The 17435-nt window shown below is 40.4% G+C and overlaps 1 protein-coding gene across 5 annotated transcripts in view; it reads right to left on the minus strand.

The window, feature by feature from the left end:
• The window catches only part of PCLO (piccolo presynaptic cytomatrix protein), a 299418-nt gene that overhangs the window by 107169 nt on the left and 174814 nt on the right, over nt 1–17435 (minus strand). For all 5 annotated transcript variants that reach the window (XM_038741414.1, XM_038741412.1, XM_038741411.1 and 2 more), the window contains 3 exons: nt 14777–16949; nt 8246–8382; nt 2154–2235 (listed from right to left, as the gene is read on the minus strand). In XM_038741414.1, coding sequence (XP_038597342.1) covers nt 2154–2235; nt 8246–8382; nt 14777–16949 — 2392 coding nt within the window. The remainder of the gene's footprint in view (nt 1–2153; nt 2236–8245; nt 8383–14776; nt 16950–17435) is intronic.

Genomic DNA, 17435 nt, shown 5'->3' on the forward strand with positions numbered 1-17435 from the left:
CTACAGTAATTAGCTAGCCCATAAATTTAAAGTTCCTAGTAGTAATTATAATACTACTACTAATAATAGAGATAGTTTGTGTTATGTGCTTACTATATGCCAAGAACTTCACTACGTGCTGGGATAGATACAATAAAATCAGGTTGGACTCGGTCTCTGTCCCACATGGAGTTTACAGTCCAAGTTTTTAATTTTTAAACTTTTTAAAATCCTTTTTATTTTCTTCTAAATGTGCTGACAATATAATAATAATGCTCTCCAAATAATAATTATGACAAAACAAAATAATTTTCAATCCAGTTTTTAATCTTCATTTTACAGATGAGGAAACTGAGGCATGGAGAAGTTGAGTGACTTGCCCAAGGCGCAACAGCAGGCAAGTGGCAAAGCTAGGATTAAAACCCATATCCTCTGACTCTCAGGGCAAGTCCATGCTGCTTCAACTTTCAGAGATATTGCCAGTTCCTTTTCACGACCCCAAGAGATGTTAAGAAAAATTTCTCTTGTAGCTGTCAGAAATGTTTCATTCCAAAGGTTTCCGGTTGCTATATGATCACATTTGCTAAAATCTGTGAAAAGCCTTTGTGCTGATCTGGATTAAATCTCATATTTCTACCACTTTCTCTTGAGAGTATGATTAGAAGTGAAAACCAAGGAGGATAAAGGGTGTCTTACATGTGACCTAACACAATTTTCTATCCATTAGACCATATGTCTTTCTCTACATCTCTACATAAATTCAGAATGTGCACAGGTGAATTGTAACAAGCATGATTCATATCCCTTTGGCAAAAATGTTGGAAACACTTCATGTGATTAAAATGCACATCATTCATTTGTAGTCTACTGCAAAAGTAGTTTGAAACTCCATTTCTACTTAGTATCCTAGAGGAGAAATGAGGGAGGAAGAGGTCTTGATTTTATGAATTCAACAAACCATGTTATTCTTATTTTGTGGATAATATGCAATGAATATAACATCAGAAACACAGAAAAATAGAATGCCCTAAAGATATAATGAAAATAAATTGAAAATTTGTTGGAACTGCTAAAAAAGGTTCAATATTTAACAGCGCTGGAAAGCACTGTCCTACTTTTCAAAGGGAATTTCAGTGGTTTGTAGCAAGTAATTACTTCTAAATAGAAGTGTATTTTCACATAGACCATTGGAATTTTTATCAGTATTTAAGAAGAAATTCTGATCTGTGACAATCATGAAAGCTTGAATATCTGCTTCTGGCAGGAGACAAAACACATATCTCCAGAGCAAAAACATGAAAAAAACCAAGACCAGATTGATTCACCCTTTCATCCTATGAAAGGAGCAATTTCTGTAAATCCAATAATCACTTAGAAGTTCAAATACCCAGAAGTTAATGTTTTCCCACACATCAGAACAATTACCTTGAAATACCAGCCTTGTTGATTCATTAATATTACAGCACAGGAAAAAAAATATAATATAGTAAATGTCCATTCTTAGATTTATTAAGCACTTAGTACAGTGCTCTGCGCACAGTAAGCGCTTAATGAATATGACTGACTGAATGAATACACATTAATGTCTGCTGATTGTGACTGCCTTTCACATAACGTGAATGTGAATACAAAACTAGAAGCAAATGAATAAGCAGACATGTTTTGTTATATTTTCTCTTTTGTGTGGATAAATCATCTCTACCTTCTGGCAAACCGCTTTTCTTTAGTGCAATCGTCTCAGGGATGCAGGAGCGAAATGTATTGCTCACTTCTGGCAATGCACAAAGCATTCAAGGCCCCCAGGCCCTTTCAAAGTAATTTCCTAAATTATCTAGTGACTTGGAACAGTTATATAAGCTCCTACAAAACAGAGCCATTTATCTGGCTCTAAATGATGCTGTTCATAATATCTAACCTTAAAGGCAGAGGATTAGTATAATGATGATGATGATGATGATGACAATAATGTATTGACCCCTCCTCCACCCACAAAAACTTCAGAACATTTTGTTTAATCTTATTGTGATCATCAGGATCTATGCTTTGAGATGCACACTTTCCCCATGCTTATTTGACAAAGTAGAATGATTTTCTGACAACACAAACCAAGTGCATGCTTCATGCAACAACTTTAATTTTTAAAAGTTCATGGTATTTTATCGGTTTGGCATTACCTGAAATGGTGTGATCCTTTGGTTCCCTCAGTAGCTTTATCCTTGCATGAGGAAAGATGTATTGTATAGGTTTGCCATTCATCTGAGGAACATGATATACTATTGTTAGAAAGCAGCATATCCAGGTTAGAAATAATTGAAATAGCAAATCATCCTCATTCATTTTAAGACATGTGTATAAATCATTAGAGATGTTGAAGTACATAATTTGTACACCAAATGTTGCTGCTTAGATTTTCTTGTTGGTAACTGGACTTCTCAGCACATAGACTTCTAAGTTTAGTTAAAAAATATGCATTGCTATTCATTCATTTGATTGCATTTATTGAACACTTACTGTGTGCAGAGCACTGTACTAAGCACTTGGGAAAGTATAATACAACAATGAACTGTGACACTGCCTGCCCACAATGAGCTTTAAGTCTGGGGAGGGGGGAGACAGATGTCAATATAAATAAATAAAATTACAGATATTGATACAACACTGGTAGAATAATGAGAGTTGATAATTTATTAAAGAATAAGGCAGTAGTTAAGCCATAGTATTGTCTATCCATGATATCAATATAATTTATTAATGCTTATTATTTTTAGATCACTTGTAGAAGACAGAAAAGGAGTATAAAAGGAGTATAAAGTGGGATCCCTGCATCAAGGAGTTAGCAGCATAGACTACTGGAAAGATCACAGAGTCAGAGGACCTAGGTTCTAATCCTGGCTCAGTCATGTGCCTGCTGTGACCTCGGGCAAGTCACTTAACTTCTCTGTGCCTCAGTTGCCTCATCTGTAAAATAGGGATTGAAGCATGTTTTCTCTCTTACTTACACTATGAGCCCTGTGTGGGCTAAGGGACTGTATCTTCTCCAGCATTTAGAACAGTCTTTGATAAAGAAAAACATTTAAGAAATACCACAATTGTTATTACGACTATTATTACTATAAAAATCATCATCATTAAAGAGTTTACAGAAGATTGAGAGAAGAATAATGGGCAATACTGTGTCTGAGAAAGTCCTACTATACTGGTTTTAGCACAGAAAACCTATGATCAACCGACTGCCACAGTGGCTAGGAATGCAATGTTGTGACTTTGCCAGGGTTTTCAGAGAGGAGTCAGTCACTCACATTGAAGTCTGAATAGAAATGGGACATGGAAAAGTTGAGGGGATGCAATCAGGGTGAGGCTTAGGAGTGGCAGTAAGGTTGGGAAAAGATGAAAGGTCAGAAAGACTTGGGGGTGTGTCAGTTTATTTTTATCTTGTACTCTCCCAAGTGCTTAGTGAAGTGCTTTGAAAACAGTAAGTGTTCAGTAAATATGATTGAATGAATGAACCTGATTTAAATTTTAGCCCTGTTTGGAAGTTCCAATATGGGTAGGTTAGGTTGAACAAAATTAAATTTGGGTTTACCCAATTGTTCTGTCAAATTAGCCACTTTGGACACTGCAGGCAAATATATTCCTTATGATTAATGAAACATCTTGTTACCCAAATCATCCCTACTGGTTGAATTATTCTGTATATCCTCAATTTATTTTGCTATTGTCTGTCTTCCGAAAATTTCATTTAACTAAAAACATTTGATTTCACAAAACATGTAAATCCAGATTATTATTTTTTTGTTTGTTTCCAATACATTGTGTCAATTTCAATGCCTTATTCAGGTAGAGAAGGCCTGATCAGCTAGAGCTGTCACAGTAAAAATGCCAGACTTCTACCTTGACTTTGTGACCATGCCTGTATTTTCTGTTAGTACTAATGGCAAGCCTAACTCTGGTCTGTGGTTTCTGGGAACCGTGGATGGCAGAGCAAAGCCATTTCTGTCCAGTCTAATGTGTGCCTGTTTCAGTCAGGCACATGTTGCCCACTGGCCATATGTCCCACAGCTCTGGTGAGTGGGTTTCAAGAAAGAGCTAGTTTGCAAATGTGATGGCACCTGAACATTTTCTTCACTGACTCTATTGTGTCAGACTCAGATGCTTAGCACAGTGCTCTGCACATAGTGAATCCTCTAGAAATACCATTTATTAAACAACTGATCGATGAGTGACAGTTCTGCCCTACGAAATGCCTTCTCATTGCTCTGTTACTGTACAGCCTTGGGCTTTGGATGTGATATGGGCAGGGAATGTGTCATATTATTGTGTTGTACTCTTCCAAGCTCTTAGTACAGTGCAAGCACTTATTACAGTGCTCTGGACACAGTAAAGTGCTCAATAAATACAACTGATTGATTGAAATGAGAAATAAAAATAATAATAATAATAATGAAATTTGTTAAGCTCTTACTCTGTGTCAAACACTAGTCTAAATTCAGGGGAAAATGCAAGATAATCAGATCACTCACAGTCCCTATCTCACCCAGGGTTCACAATCTAAGTAGCAGGGAGAACAGGCATTGAATTCCTATTTTACAAATGAGGCAACTGATGTACAGAAGTTAAGTGACTTGCCCAATGTCACACAGCAAGTACATGGCGGAGCTGGGGTAAGAACACAATTCCTTTGACTCCCAGGACCATGCTCTTTCCAGTAGGCCATACTGCAGAGGGTGAAACCCATTCTCCTATCACCTCCTCCCCTCACCCCCCCGATATGTTTGTGGATTTACAACAGGTTGACAAATTGCCCTCCATTTAGGGAGAATTTGGATGAACATGCCAATGACTTGTTTCCCAGATCAAACTGGACTTTAGTCATTCTATCCTTAGGGGCAGGGATGGTGTGTACTAACTCTATTGTGTTTTCCCAATCGCTTCACACAATGTTTGACAAAGAGTATGTGCTTAATCAATTAATGGTATTTACTGAGCACTAGCTCTAGAAAATTGTACTTCGGGAAAGTACAATACAAAAGAGTTGGTAGATGTGTTCCCCACTAACATGGAGTTTACAGTGTACAGGGTAAGACAGCCATTAAAATAGATTACAGAAAGGGTGAATAGTAGAGTAATAATAAATGTTACATTATTAGCCTACACATATATTACATATATATTATAATACTGTAATACAAGTAGAAGTAGTGGGAAGTTGCACCTATACAGCCAAAATCTAATCGGTGAGAATAAATGCGGCACTGGAAATTGGGTTTACCTAATAACAAAGTTTCATTGGAAGGGACTTGGTGAGGTCACTAATCAATGCCCCTGCTTTATACCCCTAAAGAACCATAGCTATTTGTAAAACCATCTTGTTTTAAAGTCTGCACTCCAGAATGTAATTCCTCATTTTGGCCTCTCTATGCCCTCAGACATCTTCATCTGCATATGTGGTATGGCCCATGTTTTGTCCAGATAAATAGCTAGCTGAATTCATTAAAAAGAACCCCCCTCCATATGAATATTGAACAACTCAAGTTGTTTATAGTATTCTAAATCTCTTTAAGTATTTCTAGTAGATGGCACAGTTGGAAATTTTAAAATATGTGCTTAAAAAAATCACATCAATTCATATGTTAGAAAATTGCAATTTATTTTGCAGTTAATATGTTTGCTAGTCTGGTAGTAAATATTGTTAAGTACTTCTCACTGCATGTTCCTCAACTCAATCAGTGAGCAAAGCTTTTAAGAGAAAATGGACTAGGGTTACAGCAGTCTATTAGTTTCTCATTTCGTCTAGTTCCAGGGATTTTATGATAACTATAAATATTGGTGATTCATAAGATAATGAATAAAAGGTATTTGGTTTTATTAGTACCATGGGCTCAATATTCATTTTTATTATAGTTCAATGTAGTGACTGATATGAAGATGACATTTTGCAGTTCCCTCTAGAATACTGGCTGCGGTTTGAGAAAAAAATGGAGATATATCCACATTATTCCAGTAATTTAATGGAGAATTCTTGGAGAATGAAGAATCAAGGGGCTTTGTTGATATCTACCAACGATATCAGAGAATTCCACTGCCACTGCGAATAGGAATACCCATGGGAGTCTCTATGAGACATTCTCTTTTCTGCTGTAACCTTTATTTTCACCACATGTTTAGGCTAGACCACTGCTGGAGAATTAAGGATCAACCATCTGGCAATGTTTGGGTAGAATGCATCATCGTATAGGAAGAAGCAGCTTGGATGATTTTCCCTTAACCTGGTGCCTTGCACCATTACAACTCCCAATTATGGGAAGAACTGGGAGTTCTGTCTGTCAGTCAGCCATTAATACCGTTAAGACATGCATCCAAGGATGAGAAATTGAGGTGCTACATTTTGTGAAGGATGCAAATCATGTTCATCCCTTTGACATTCCACCTGATACATACAACCTGGTCATGACTGAGGTAAAATGTGCCCATTCTGAAGCATTTACCCTTTCCTACCTTGATTACTGTATCAGCCTCCTTGCTGACCTCCCTGCTTCCTGTTTCTCCCCACTCCAGTCCATATTTCATTCTGATTCCCAGGTCATTTTTCTACAAAAACATTCAGTCTAGGTTTCCCCACTCCTCAAGAACCTCTGGTAGTTGCCTATCCATCTCTGTATCACCTTTCTACTCTCCTACTACAATCCAGCCCACAGACTTTGCTCCTCTAATGCCAACATACTCACTGCACTTCGATCTCATCTCTTTAGCCACTGATCTCTTAGCCATGTCCTGCCTCTGGCCTGGAATGCTCTCCATCTTCATATCCAACAGACAACTATTCTCTCCCCGCTTCAAAGCTTTACTGAAGGCACATCTCCTCCAAGAAGTCTTCCCTGACTAAGTCCTCATTTCCTTTTCTCCCACTCCCTTCTGCACTGCCCTGCCTCACAAAGTGACATGATCCTTTAAAGTCACTCGGGGGTGAGTTCACAATCAAAAGATTTCAGTACTTATGGAAGACGAAATCTCATTGGAAAATATATATATTTTTAAAATTTGGTCCAAGATAATTTGGGGTTGGTTGTCAACCATTTAAGGAATACTATGATTTTTGTCAAGAACTCACTATGTGTCAAGCACAGTTCTAAGTGCTGGGGAAGATACAAGTTAATCAGGTTGGACACAGGCCCTGTCTTAAATGTGGCTCACAGTTTTTGGGCAAATAGGTGAGGGTTGCATTAGTAGACATGTCCTAGGTATACGTGTGTGTCTGAATGAAGTGTGATGCACAAAAGGTAGTACATGTAGCCACTAGCTAAAAGGATCCAGACAACTGAATGTTTAGTATTAATTACCAGCAGAAAGGTATCTTGAATATGAAATTTTGAAAAACAATTCTATTCTCTTCTAAAGCATGTTCCCTTACACATCAACTACTAATTGATCTATTTCATTTTTAAGTCATAACTTCCAGGTTTTGCTCACTTTTGTATCCAGAGTGAATATTTAGGGCTGAAACATTACTCTCTTTGTTTCTTCTCTAACCATTTGCCCAAGACTCAAAGGACAGAGCAATTTGACACTTGCCAATTTGAACAAATGCCATTATTTTTCTTTTAACCCATGACCCCTCTAGACTTCTTTTAGACTGTGAGCCCACTGTTGGGTAGGGACTGTCTCTATATGTTGCCAATTTGTACTTCCCAAGTGCTTAGTACAGTGCTCTGCACATAGTAAGCGCTCAATAAATACGATTGATGATGATTATGATAACTATTACTAAAGACAACAATTTAAAGAGCTACCAGTTAATTAAAATGCTTTGACAAAAGCTCTCTAATTATGATTCTTAATTGAACAATTTGCTGTAGTGAAGTAAAAAATGAATTTCTATTCAGGAAAGTCCAGAAACCATCACCAAAAATCTGATTCTTCCCTTGTATGGTACTCTGTGAAAGGTACTTGCATGTGGAATGCACATTGACAGTGAAGGAATTTGGCTAATATGCTTCTAATGAAAAGAAAATGTTAATGCTACCCTCTTCCCAATCAATTAGTGGTAATTATTCAGCACTTACCATGGGCAGAGTGCTGTGCTAATTGCTTGGGGAACTCAACAGAGTTGGTAGGTTGTGATCTAGTGTTGAATGCAAATCAAGCTAGACCTACAAGTAGTGTGGAAAATATATGGCCTCAGGACTTCACTGGACCAATTCCAAAACAGGCAGCCCTGAGAATTTTAAGGCAACATTATGGCCATTGTTAAACATGATAAAGGACTTACTTGTTCTTGATGTTGACTGAGTGGTCTCGAATGGACCAGTCTCTCTGGCAGTTTTCGGTCAAGACCTTGTCCGTTCTCCAAGCGAGGCTCCCTGGGCTTGTCAAACCAATCGGTTTCTTCACGACGTAGGTGATAGGCTTTGAAAACCAAGGAAATGTCATGTGTGCTGACCCAAACTACTACTAGAACTAAGAGAGGGCAACAGATGATAACCAGAGCAGACATGCACATTGTCTATTAACTAGCCATGCAGGTTGAATAAAATTATGGGTGAGGGAGATCAGAAGAGATTCAAATGACACAGGTACAATTGTGTCAAAGTACTCATGGAATAATCTAGCAAGTGTATTTTAGTACATAAAAATTCCAAACCAATGATCAGTACAGTTCTCTCTGGCAGTGGAACTAACGGGTTGCAATGAACTATGCATACATAGTAGGTAACTAAGGTCAATTACTGCACAGGTTTTGTTTACCTTCAGGTATCAAATATATCTTGAACATATTATTGTTTTCATTCATTCATTCAATCATATTTATTGAGTGCTTACTGTGTGCAGAGCACCGTACTAGGCACTTGGGAAGTACAAGTGGCAACATATAGAGATGGTCCCTGTCCAACAACGGGCTCACAGTCTAGAAGGGGGAGACAGACAACAAAACAAAACATATTAACAAAATAAAATAAATAGAATAGTAAATATGTACAAGTAAAATAAAGTAATAAATCTGTACAAACATATATGCAGGTGCTGTGGGGAGGGGAAGGAGGTAAGGTGGGGGGATGGGGAGGGGGAGAGGAAGGAGGGGGCTCAGTCTGGGAAGGACTCCTGGAGGAGGTGAGCTCTCAGTAGAGCTTTGAAGGGAGGAAGAGAGCTAGCTTGGCGGATGTGCAGAGGGAGGGCATTCCAGGCCAGGGGGAGGACGTGGGCCGGGGGTCGACGGCGGGACAGGCGAGAACGAGGCACAGTGAGGAGGTTAGCGGCAGAGGAGTGGAGGGTGCAGGCTGGGCTGTAGAAGGAAAGAAGGGAGGTGAGGTAGGAGAGGGCGAGGTGATAGAGAGCCTTGAAGCTGAGAGTGAGGAGTATTTGCCTGATGCGTAGGTTGACTGGTAGCCACTGGAAATTTTTGAGGAGGGGAGTAACATGCCCAGAGCGTTTCTGCACAAAGACAATCCGGGCAGCGGCGTGAAGTATAGACTGAAGTGGGGAGAGACAGGAAGATGGGTGATCAGAGAGGAGACTGATGCAGTAATCCAGTCGGGATAGGATGAGAGATTGAACCAGCAGGGCAGCGGTTTGGATGGAGAGGAAAGGGCAGATCATGGAGTTCGTGCGGAGGTGAGACTGGCAGGTTTTGGTGACAGATTGGATGTGAGGGGTGAACGAGAGAGCAGAGTCGAGGATGACACCAAGGTTATGGGCATGTGAGACGGGAAGGATGGTAGTGCTGTCTACAGTGATGGGAAAGTCAGCGAGAGGGCAGGGTTTGGGGAGGGAAGATAAGGAGTTCCATGTTGGACATATTGAGTTTTAGATGGTGGGCAGACATCCAGATGGAGATGTCTTGAAGGCAGGAGTAGACACGAGCCTGAAGGGAGGGTGAGAGAGCAGGGGCAGAGATGTAGATTTGGGTGTCATCAGCGGAGAGATGATAGTTGAAGCCATGGGAATGAATGAGTTCACCAAGGGAGTGAGTGTAGATAGAGAACAGAAGGAGACCAAGAACTGAACCATGAGGAATCCCTACAGTAAGGGGATGGGAGGGGGAGGGGGAGGAGGAGCCCGCAAAGGAGACTGAGAATGAGTGGCCGGAGAGATAAGAGGAGAACCAGGAGAGGACAGAGTCTGTGAAGCCAAGGTTGGGTAGCGTGTAAAGGAGAAGGGGGTGGGTGGTCCACAGTGTCGAAGGCAGCTGAGAGGTTGAGGAGGATTAGGATAGAGTAGGAGCCATTGGATTTGACAGGAGGTCACTGGTGACATTTGAGAGGGCAGTTTCGGTGGAATGTAGGGGACGGAAGCCAGATTGGAGAGGGTCGAGGAGAGAGTTGGCATTGAGGAATTCAAGGCAGTGGGTGTAGACGTCTCATTGAAGGAGTTTGGAAAGGAATGGTAGGAGGGAGATAGGGCGATAAATAGAAGGGGAGTAGTTTTAACTACTGAAATATTATTTCCCATTTCATAGATATATAGTCCTAAGTTTCAGGTGGTGAAACAGTGTTTTCTCCCTAACTGTTCCTACAGTCTATTCTATTCCACATGCAGAGGGGAGAATGACCCAATTCTCCTCTCCCCGTTTTTTTCTCCCAGATACAGGCTTGCAGAGATGAGTAACTGCCTAGGTAACCAAGTCAGAAGCACCAAAATTACGTTGCAATCATGGTTTTTTCCATCCCTGCCTGGAGGGGTTTTAACCTAAGGGCCATGACACCACTGTGATGCAAAAAGAATCACCAGTAGCAGTCACACGGTGCCTCTGCCCATTAGGCTCATTTCCAGTCGGTTCCCAGATGAAGCACATCTCATGTAGCCATAAGGATTTGCACGCGCGCGTGTGCACACACACACACACACACACACACACACACACACACACACACACACACACACACCAAACAGGAACACTGCAGGGAAACTGGGTGTCCTGTGTAGCATTTTTCACCACGTTCATAATAGCTGACTTTAAGTGGATCAAACACTTGGCCTCAACGTGGTAATATATTTTCATGAACACATAATTAGATTCAATTACAGTAGTCCCCTAAATGCATATGAAGTCACTTTTCCAAACTTCCAAATATGTGACAGAGAAATTGTAGCTCATCAGGTAAAAATAAGTTATTTTTCTCATTTTATCATCCCAAATATTACACAAAACAGAGAGGGACTTTAATTCTATATGAAAAAAATCAACTCTTTTTAAAGGGTCTCTCATTCAAAATCCAGTGAACAAATACACTGATAAATTGTGAGATAACTGCATTTTTACCTTGCAGTGTTGAGCTGTTGGTTAGGATACATATCGGGTATGTTTTGTCCAAAGAGTTGATTTGTTCAGGAAATCAGCAACCACCAAATGAATTCTCTCAAATGAGTACCTCTCTAGCTCTTAAAATACCCCTTCGTGATTATTTTGTATCGCCCCAAAGATGACGAACAGTTCTTTTAAATGACACAATGCAATGAAAAAAGAACTGAATAAGGGATATTGCCCCTGAAGACACTTTTGTTTTTTCTTCATGCATAATGTGCAGTGCAAGAAATCCTTCTGAAATTTCTCTATGACAAAGTAAAGCCATCTCTTCTCAATTGTTCCATGACCCTGGATGTTGGACATTTCATTTGCCTTCTCTCGTCACTTTAAAGTGAATAATGCCATCTTACTTAATACAGACAGAATGTAATCAACTGTAAATTGTTTTAGTGTATATGAAAGGAGCTTGATGAACAGTCCCATGAAATCCATCTCAAAAAAAGAAACAGAGCAAGTGAGCAGCAGAGAGCAGCTCTAAGTGCAACTGGGTGGAAATGGAAGATCCAGTTGTTGAGACACATGTTTAGTTATGTGGCTTAATTATTCTTGGTGCAATCTTTCTTGTGAAAAAATGGGTCACTAGGCCACTGAACAAGATCAGACTTGGAAATAGAATCAACTTTCTTGCTGAAAGCAAGTAAGAATTGATTTCGGATGAATTGCACCAACTGATGCCCGTATTGGGGAGGGAGAAATGGGACACTCCCGGGGCCCCACTATTCACCCTTCCCTTTTCATCACCAGTTTTTGCTGTGGTTGCCATGGCTGCTTCTCTGGGCTCCTTAACTGGAGGCTAGGCTGCAGATACAAACTGCACCCAAGCTAAGAAATGTGGTAGGATATGGGGGCTGAAATAAACTTCAAGAAAAATAAAAGAAAGTGAGGGAGTGAGGAAAGAGTCAGTAGCTATTCTCCTCTACTTGGGGGCAGTAGCCTTAATGATCAGTTTAAATCCAGTCATTCCCCCCTCCCAACAAAGGGGCAAGGCTGAAAGAAGCTGACTGACCAGGTTTCTGGGATTTATCCTGGTCCCATTGTGGGCATATGGGGTCCCACTGAGGGAGCTGCTTTGCCTTGTTGTGTGGAGGCCTCCAGTTCCACATGGAAACTCGAGGTGTAGGATGGGCCTTTTTTCTCTTTCATGGTCAGGATGCACTATGCCATTGCAAGGGTGGAAGGGTGAATTGACCAGAAAATATCCAAAAATATTAAAAGATGATAGACAACCCAAGGATGGATCTCAGAAGTTTACTTCTTACGAAATTCAAGAACATTAAAAGTTTGTTGCCTTTGGAAATAAAAAAAATAAAGAGAATCAGGAATCTGTGTAACTGTGTCGACCACAGAGACTTCAAATGGATCCTTCACAGTTGGTTTAGTATCTACATTTTGTTGCCCACATTTTTGGATCTCCACATTCTCAACAGAAGGCTTAAGGTTACTTATAAATGACTAATCCTTTTCATTGCATTTTCAAAATATGTTACAGGATAAAATCAAAGAGCACATTTGTTTATTCTTGCACTATCACTGTTGAGGGTCTGGGTCCTGAGGAAACAATTCAGGAGAATGATCCAGAATTTCTTCAGTTATACTGAACTTCCCAAATTTTAAGTAAAATTAACTCTTTGAGAAATAGTTAAAGGTTACTATTTCTCTTCAATCTGGGTCTTGAGTTGTGAGTTAAAACTTTTTTTTTAATTACACGCAGCATATTGTATTTTCAATAACATCTAGTAACATTGGTCCCTATTAAGGAAGAACTAGTGTTTCAAAGTACTGCAAGATTGAATCTATTGCACTATGATGTAATTTGTCAAACAAGATACCCTCACACTCACCTCATTTTCTGTGTTGATCGAACTTTTCCAGGAACAGCAATTTCCAACTGGTTTTAATCAGTTGGTTTTATGTATGTTGTAAGGGAGAGGGAGGGGAATTTTGTATGAATTTTATGGTTATCCATTTTTTAAAAGGTATTTTAAGGTATACAGATTCTTGGATGAAATAAAACATCTAAGTCTATACTATGTCTACTTTGGATCTTTCAGATATGCAAAACGAGCGGTATAAATGCATCAAGTGGGCAGAGAGCAAGAGGGTTTAGATTTCATTTTAAACAGGCTAATGAATTTCATAAGGAATATGAAATATTTCTGAAGACAAACATTAATAGCATAATAATGCCACTAGGAATGAAAAGAAAGGTATAAATTAACTAAACTCCACTTCATGACATGCACATTTTTCCCTGGAAATAAAGACTGCTATTTACAAACGACACAGCGCATGCACTTTTATTACATAATTCACATGAAGTAACAAAAAGACAATATAAAATAAAAAGAAAACAAACTTAAATTCTCCTAATGCTAATTCTCTCTCTTGACATGATCTTTAAGAAAAAATTTATTTTTTTAGTTTCAAATGTAAATCTTACAGCTCATTGTGAGCAGGGAATGTGTCTACTATATTGCCGTGCTGTACTTGCCCAAGCACTTAGTACAGTGCCCTGTGCACAGTAAGTGCTCAATAAATACCATTGATTGACATCCCTTTGTTGTCACGATCCATTCATGTTCTACAGTTAAGTTTTAAAATATTCAAAATTAAGTTTACGATTTTCTGTAACATTTCTTTAAAAAGAAAGAAACTGGTCATTACTATTTAGTATATTTATAAAAATATAAAATTATCTGACATTTATATAAGAGTTAAGGTGTTTCTTTTATCCAGGAAAATAAAGTGTAAACAAACATCCCTTCATTCTTTCCAAATAAAATTTGATTATTTGGTGATTATAGTCCAATTTTAAACACATGACTATCAATGAGTCCTTTTATCCTTCTCTAACATGACATTATTAATAATGTGATGGCAATCAGTAATAAGTAATGAAAAAACACCTTGAAGATTTAAAATACGATTCAATTACCCTATCAAGTATTTATCTAACCTTAAACTATCTCAAGGAAATGAGCACAAAAGCTTGGGAGCCAAATTCAGTTTCATATGCACCTTCAGCCACAAAGGGCTGGAATAACCAATATACAACACTAAAATGTAATCCAGAAAGATAATTATTGGGATGAATTATACTGATTCAATATAATTGAAAATTATAAAATATAAATTGAGATAAATAAAACTTTGGCAGAGTACTCTAATTTCAATGAGGAAAGATCCAATTGTAAATTGGTTGTATTTTATTTACATCTGACTGACAAATCCTTTAGAAAGGTTGACACCAGATAAAGAAATATGCAAACCAATTAACAAGAAACCAAAACACTAACCAAAGCCACAACCGAAAAGAAAAACATGCCACTAATTCCACACACAATCCAGAATTCTCCTTTACAAGAAAAAAATTAAAATACACAAAAGACACACAAAGAAAACAGGAAGAGTAAGTCTTTTCAGAGGGAAAAATCACACATGCACAGAAACGATGATTGGTGTTCTCATGGTAACGTAAGAGTTTGAGGCCTAGTTTACCTTCGCTGTCAGACATGGCATGTTGGAAGTCGTCCATGATGAAGGCAATATCCCGATCGTAGCCTCTTGTGCGTGACTCTTCTCTCATGTGCTGCTGCACTTCAGGCAGAGAATGGCTTGAGCCAAACTGGTCCCTGGTGTCCGCAGAGATGGGCGGCAGTGGGCCGGCTGCAGCCCTGGCCATCCCCATCGGCTGCCCGACGGGACTCAGAGGGCTTTCTTCTTCAGAGTTCTGGGCCACGATTGGGATTCTTCCTCTGCTTTGGCTGATGGGAAGGCTGGTTGGCTTAGCGCGCCCAGAAGGTGCCGCGTGGCTGAGGGAGACCTCGAGCGCCTCAGCCTCTTGGGCCTTCAGTCTTAAAGAAGAACTGGACAGATCTCTCTTGAGTGACAGATCGAGCCCATAGACGGAGGAAGGTCTGGATGAAGGCCTGGATCTGCTGCCACTGGCGTACGGTTTGTCTGCCTCTTCCTGCAACGCGGCCCGCATTGTTGTTCCTAAGGTGCCCAGGCCCGCTCCGAACTTTTGTTGCTCTGAGATGTTTTTCCTGAGGCCAAAAGTGATGTCATCCTGAAGAAGCCTCGCCCTAGAGGAGAGGCTTCCGATGGATGATGTACTGGAAGTCATATAGCTCGAGTAATCCGGCTCCAGGTCTCGGCTCTCTTGTATGGGTGAAAATTTGGATATTTTGGGGTCCATTAGCGACTTCTTGTGCTTCGCCTGCTTCTGATACAGGATTGCGGCTGGGAGTTGCTTGGCAGCTTGCTTTTCCAGAGTCAGCCTACCTATACTATACTTTTCAGATTTGGGGAAATGTCTATAGCTGGTATCTGCGTGGTAGTACTGCGAGATGCCGGCAAGGTGGTCCAAGCTCTCCGCTCCCCTGCGGAATTCCTGCTTGATCTGATGCTTGAGCAGCTTCAACTCGTACGGGTCCTCCATTGGGTCTTCTTCAGCCTTCACGTATGTGTGGAGTCTGGAAGAAGTTGGCAGGGGTGCTAGGAAGTCCGACACTTCTTGGGTCCTCCGTGCCTCCGTGCTTCTAAGGAGGCGATCCGTTTTGGTCAGATCCTTGTCATGGAGGCTGAATGCAGTACTCAGAGCTGCAGTTCCCTTTGTGAGTTCCCCGATATCATCTATCAGGACATAATTCCGTGGCGTATGGTGTTCTATGTCGGCATAAAAAGAGTCGGCAGATATGCTCGAGATCGGGCTGCTCGCCATGCTACCTCGCTCCTCCAGGCCAATTCTCAAGTCCAAGCTATTGTACTTACTGCCCAGGTGGGAGACGGCATAAGTATTATCCGTTGACACTGGAGCTATCATGAGGGGCTGATTGTGAATCACCTCGTAGTTGGATGTTATCTTGGGTTCCAAGTACAGTGTGGTTTGCCTGGGCTTTTGCTGTATCACCATCATCTGGGAGGGCAGTTGGTAGGATGGTTGAGGGGCCGGAGGGGGCTGAGTCTGTGGCGTGAAAGACATGGTGGCCACAGTTTGGAAGGTCGATTGGGTCTGATAGGGTGAAACTGGCTGGTGGTACAACGGCTGCTGTTGGTAATGAGGGGGTTGTGGGTATTGAGTTGGAGCTTGGGTAGGGAGGGCAGGGGAGGAGAACTGGTATTGGGTGTATGGACTGGTAGGAGGGACCAGCTGAGGTTCTGGCTGGGTTTGCGGTGGAATAAACTGGTTAAATTCAGCTTGTGGTGCAGTTCTTGGCCTTTCCAAGCCATGTTGACTTTCTATTCTCGTTGGCCTGGTATTACTCACTTCACTGTCTGACATGTAGTCCCGCTCCTCGGCTACTCCCTGGAGGTAGGCTCGCTCACGCTTTTCCCTTTCCTTTAGCAAAGCTTCTTTCCTCCTGTTGATTCCCATTTCCAGGTACCTCAGCTTGGCGTCAATCTCCTTCTCTTCCTCATCAAGTTCAGCCTGTTTCTTGCGCAGCTTCGCAGACTCTCTCTCCACCAGATCTAATTCTCGGTCGATATCCTGGAGGATTTTGGCCCGAGCCATGGTGGTGGTCCGACAGATTCTTCTCCGGGAAGCGGATCCCATAGTGCTGTATGCTGACTGTGTCCCAGGTGAAGTTTCTTCTGGAGGCGGATTAGGCAGAGTCCTCTTAACCTTCTTCTGAGTGCCTGATGGTGTCATAGTCTGAGAACCTTTGGTCTACAATAGCGGAAAGAAGGCAAAATGTTATTGAGGGAAATCAGTGACCAAATGAAAACGAGAATTCCTAATCATAGCTAAATAACTTCCATACCTTTCTTTCATCCCTTCACAAGCAAGAATGAACGTCATGTTTTTGATCTTACTCATATTTTGAATTCATAGACCTCTCAAAGCCAAAATGTTCCTTTCCCGTTTACTTATTTTATATTTATGGTTGCCTGTGTTATCAAAGGAAAATAATGATCATTTGATTTTGCTTCGATTCCATTAACTTGGAGGCTCATGGCTTTTTAAAAATTTTTTCAGATTAAAAAAAGTTATGCCTTTTGAATAGTAATGTAGTTCGTATTATTCTGGATGCCAACTAGTCTTCTGTGCAGTCATTTCAAATGAGAATTATTTTCATTAAAAAGCCATTTCATGATGCTAGTATTATATCATGTTTATAATGTCCATTACATTTCTCATAAGACACTGTTGCTA

Source organism: Tachyglossus aculeatus (assembly GCF_015852505.1).
Source record: "Tachyglossus aculeatus isolate mTacAcu1 chromosome 12 unlocalized genomic scaffold, mTacAcu1.pri SUPER_6_unloc_1, whole genome shotgun sequence".
Classification (NCBI taxonomy): domain Eukaryota; kingdom Metazoa; phylum Chordata; class Mammalia; order Monotremata; family Tachyglossidae; genus Tachyglossus; species Tachyglossus aculeatus.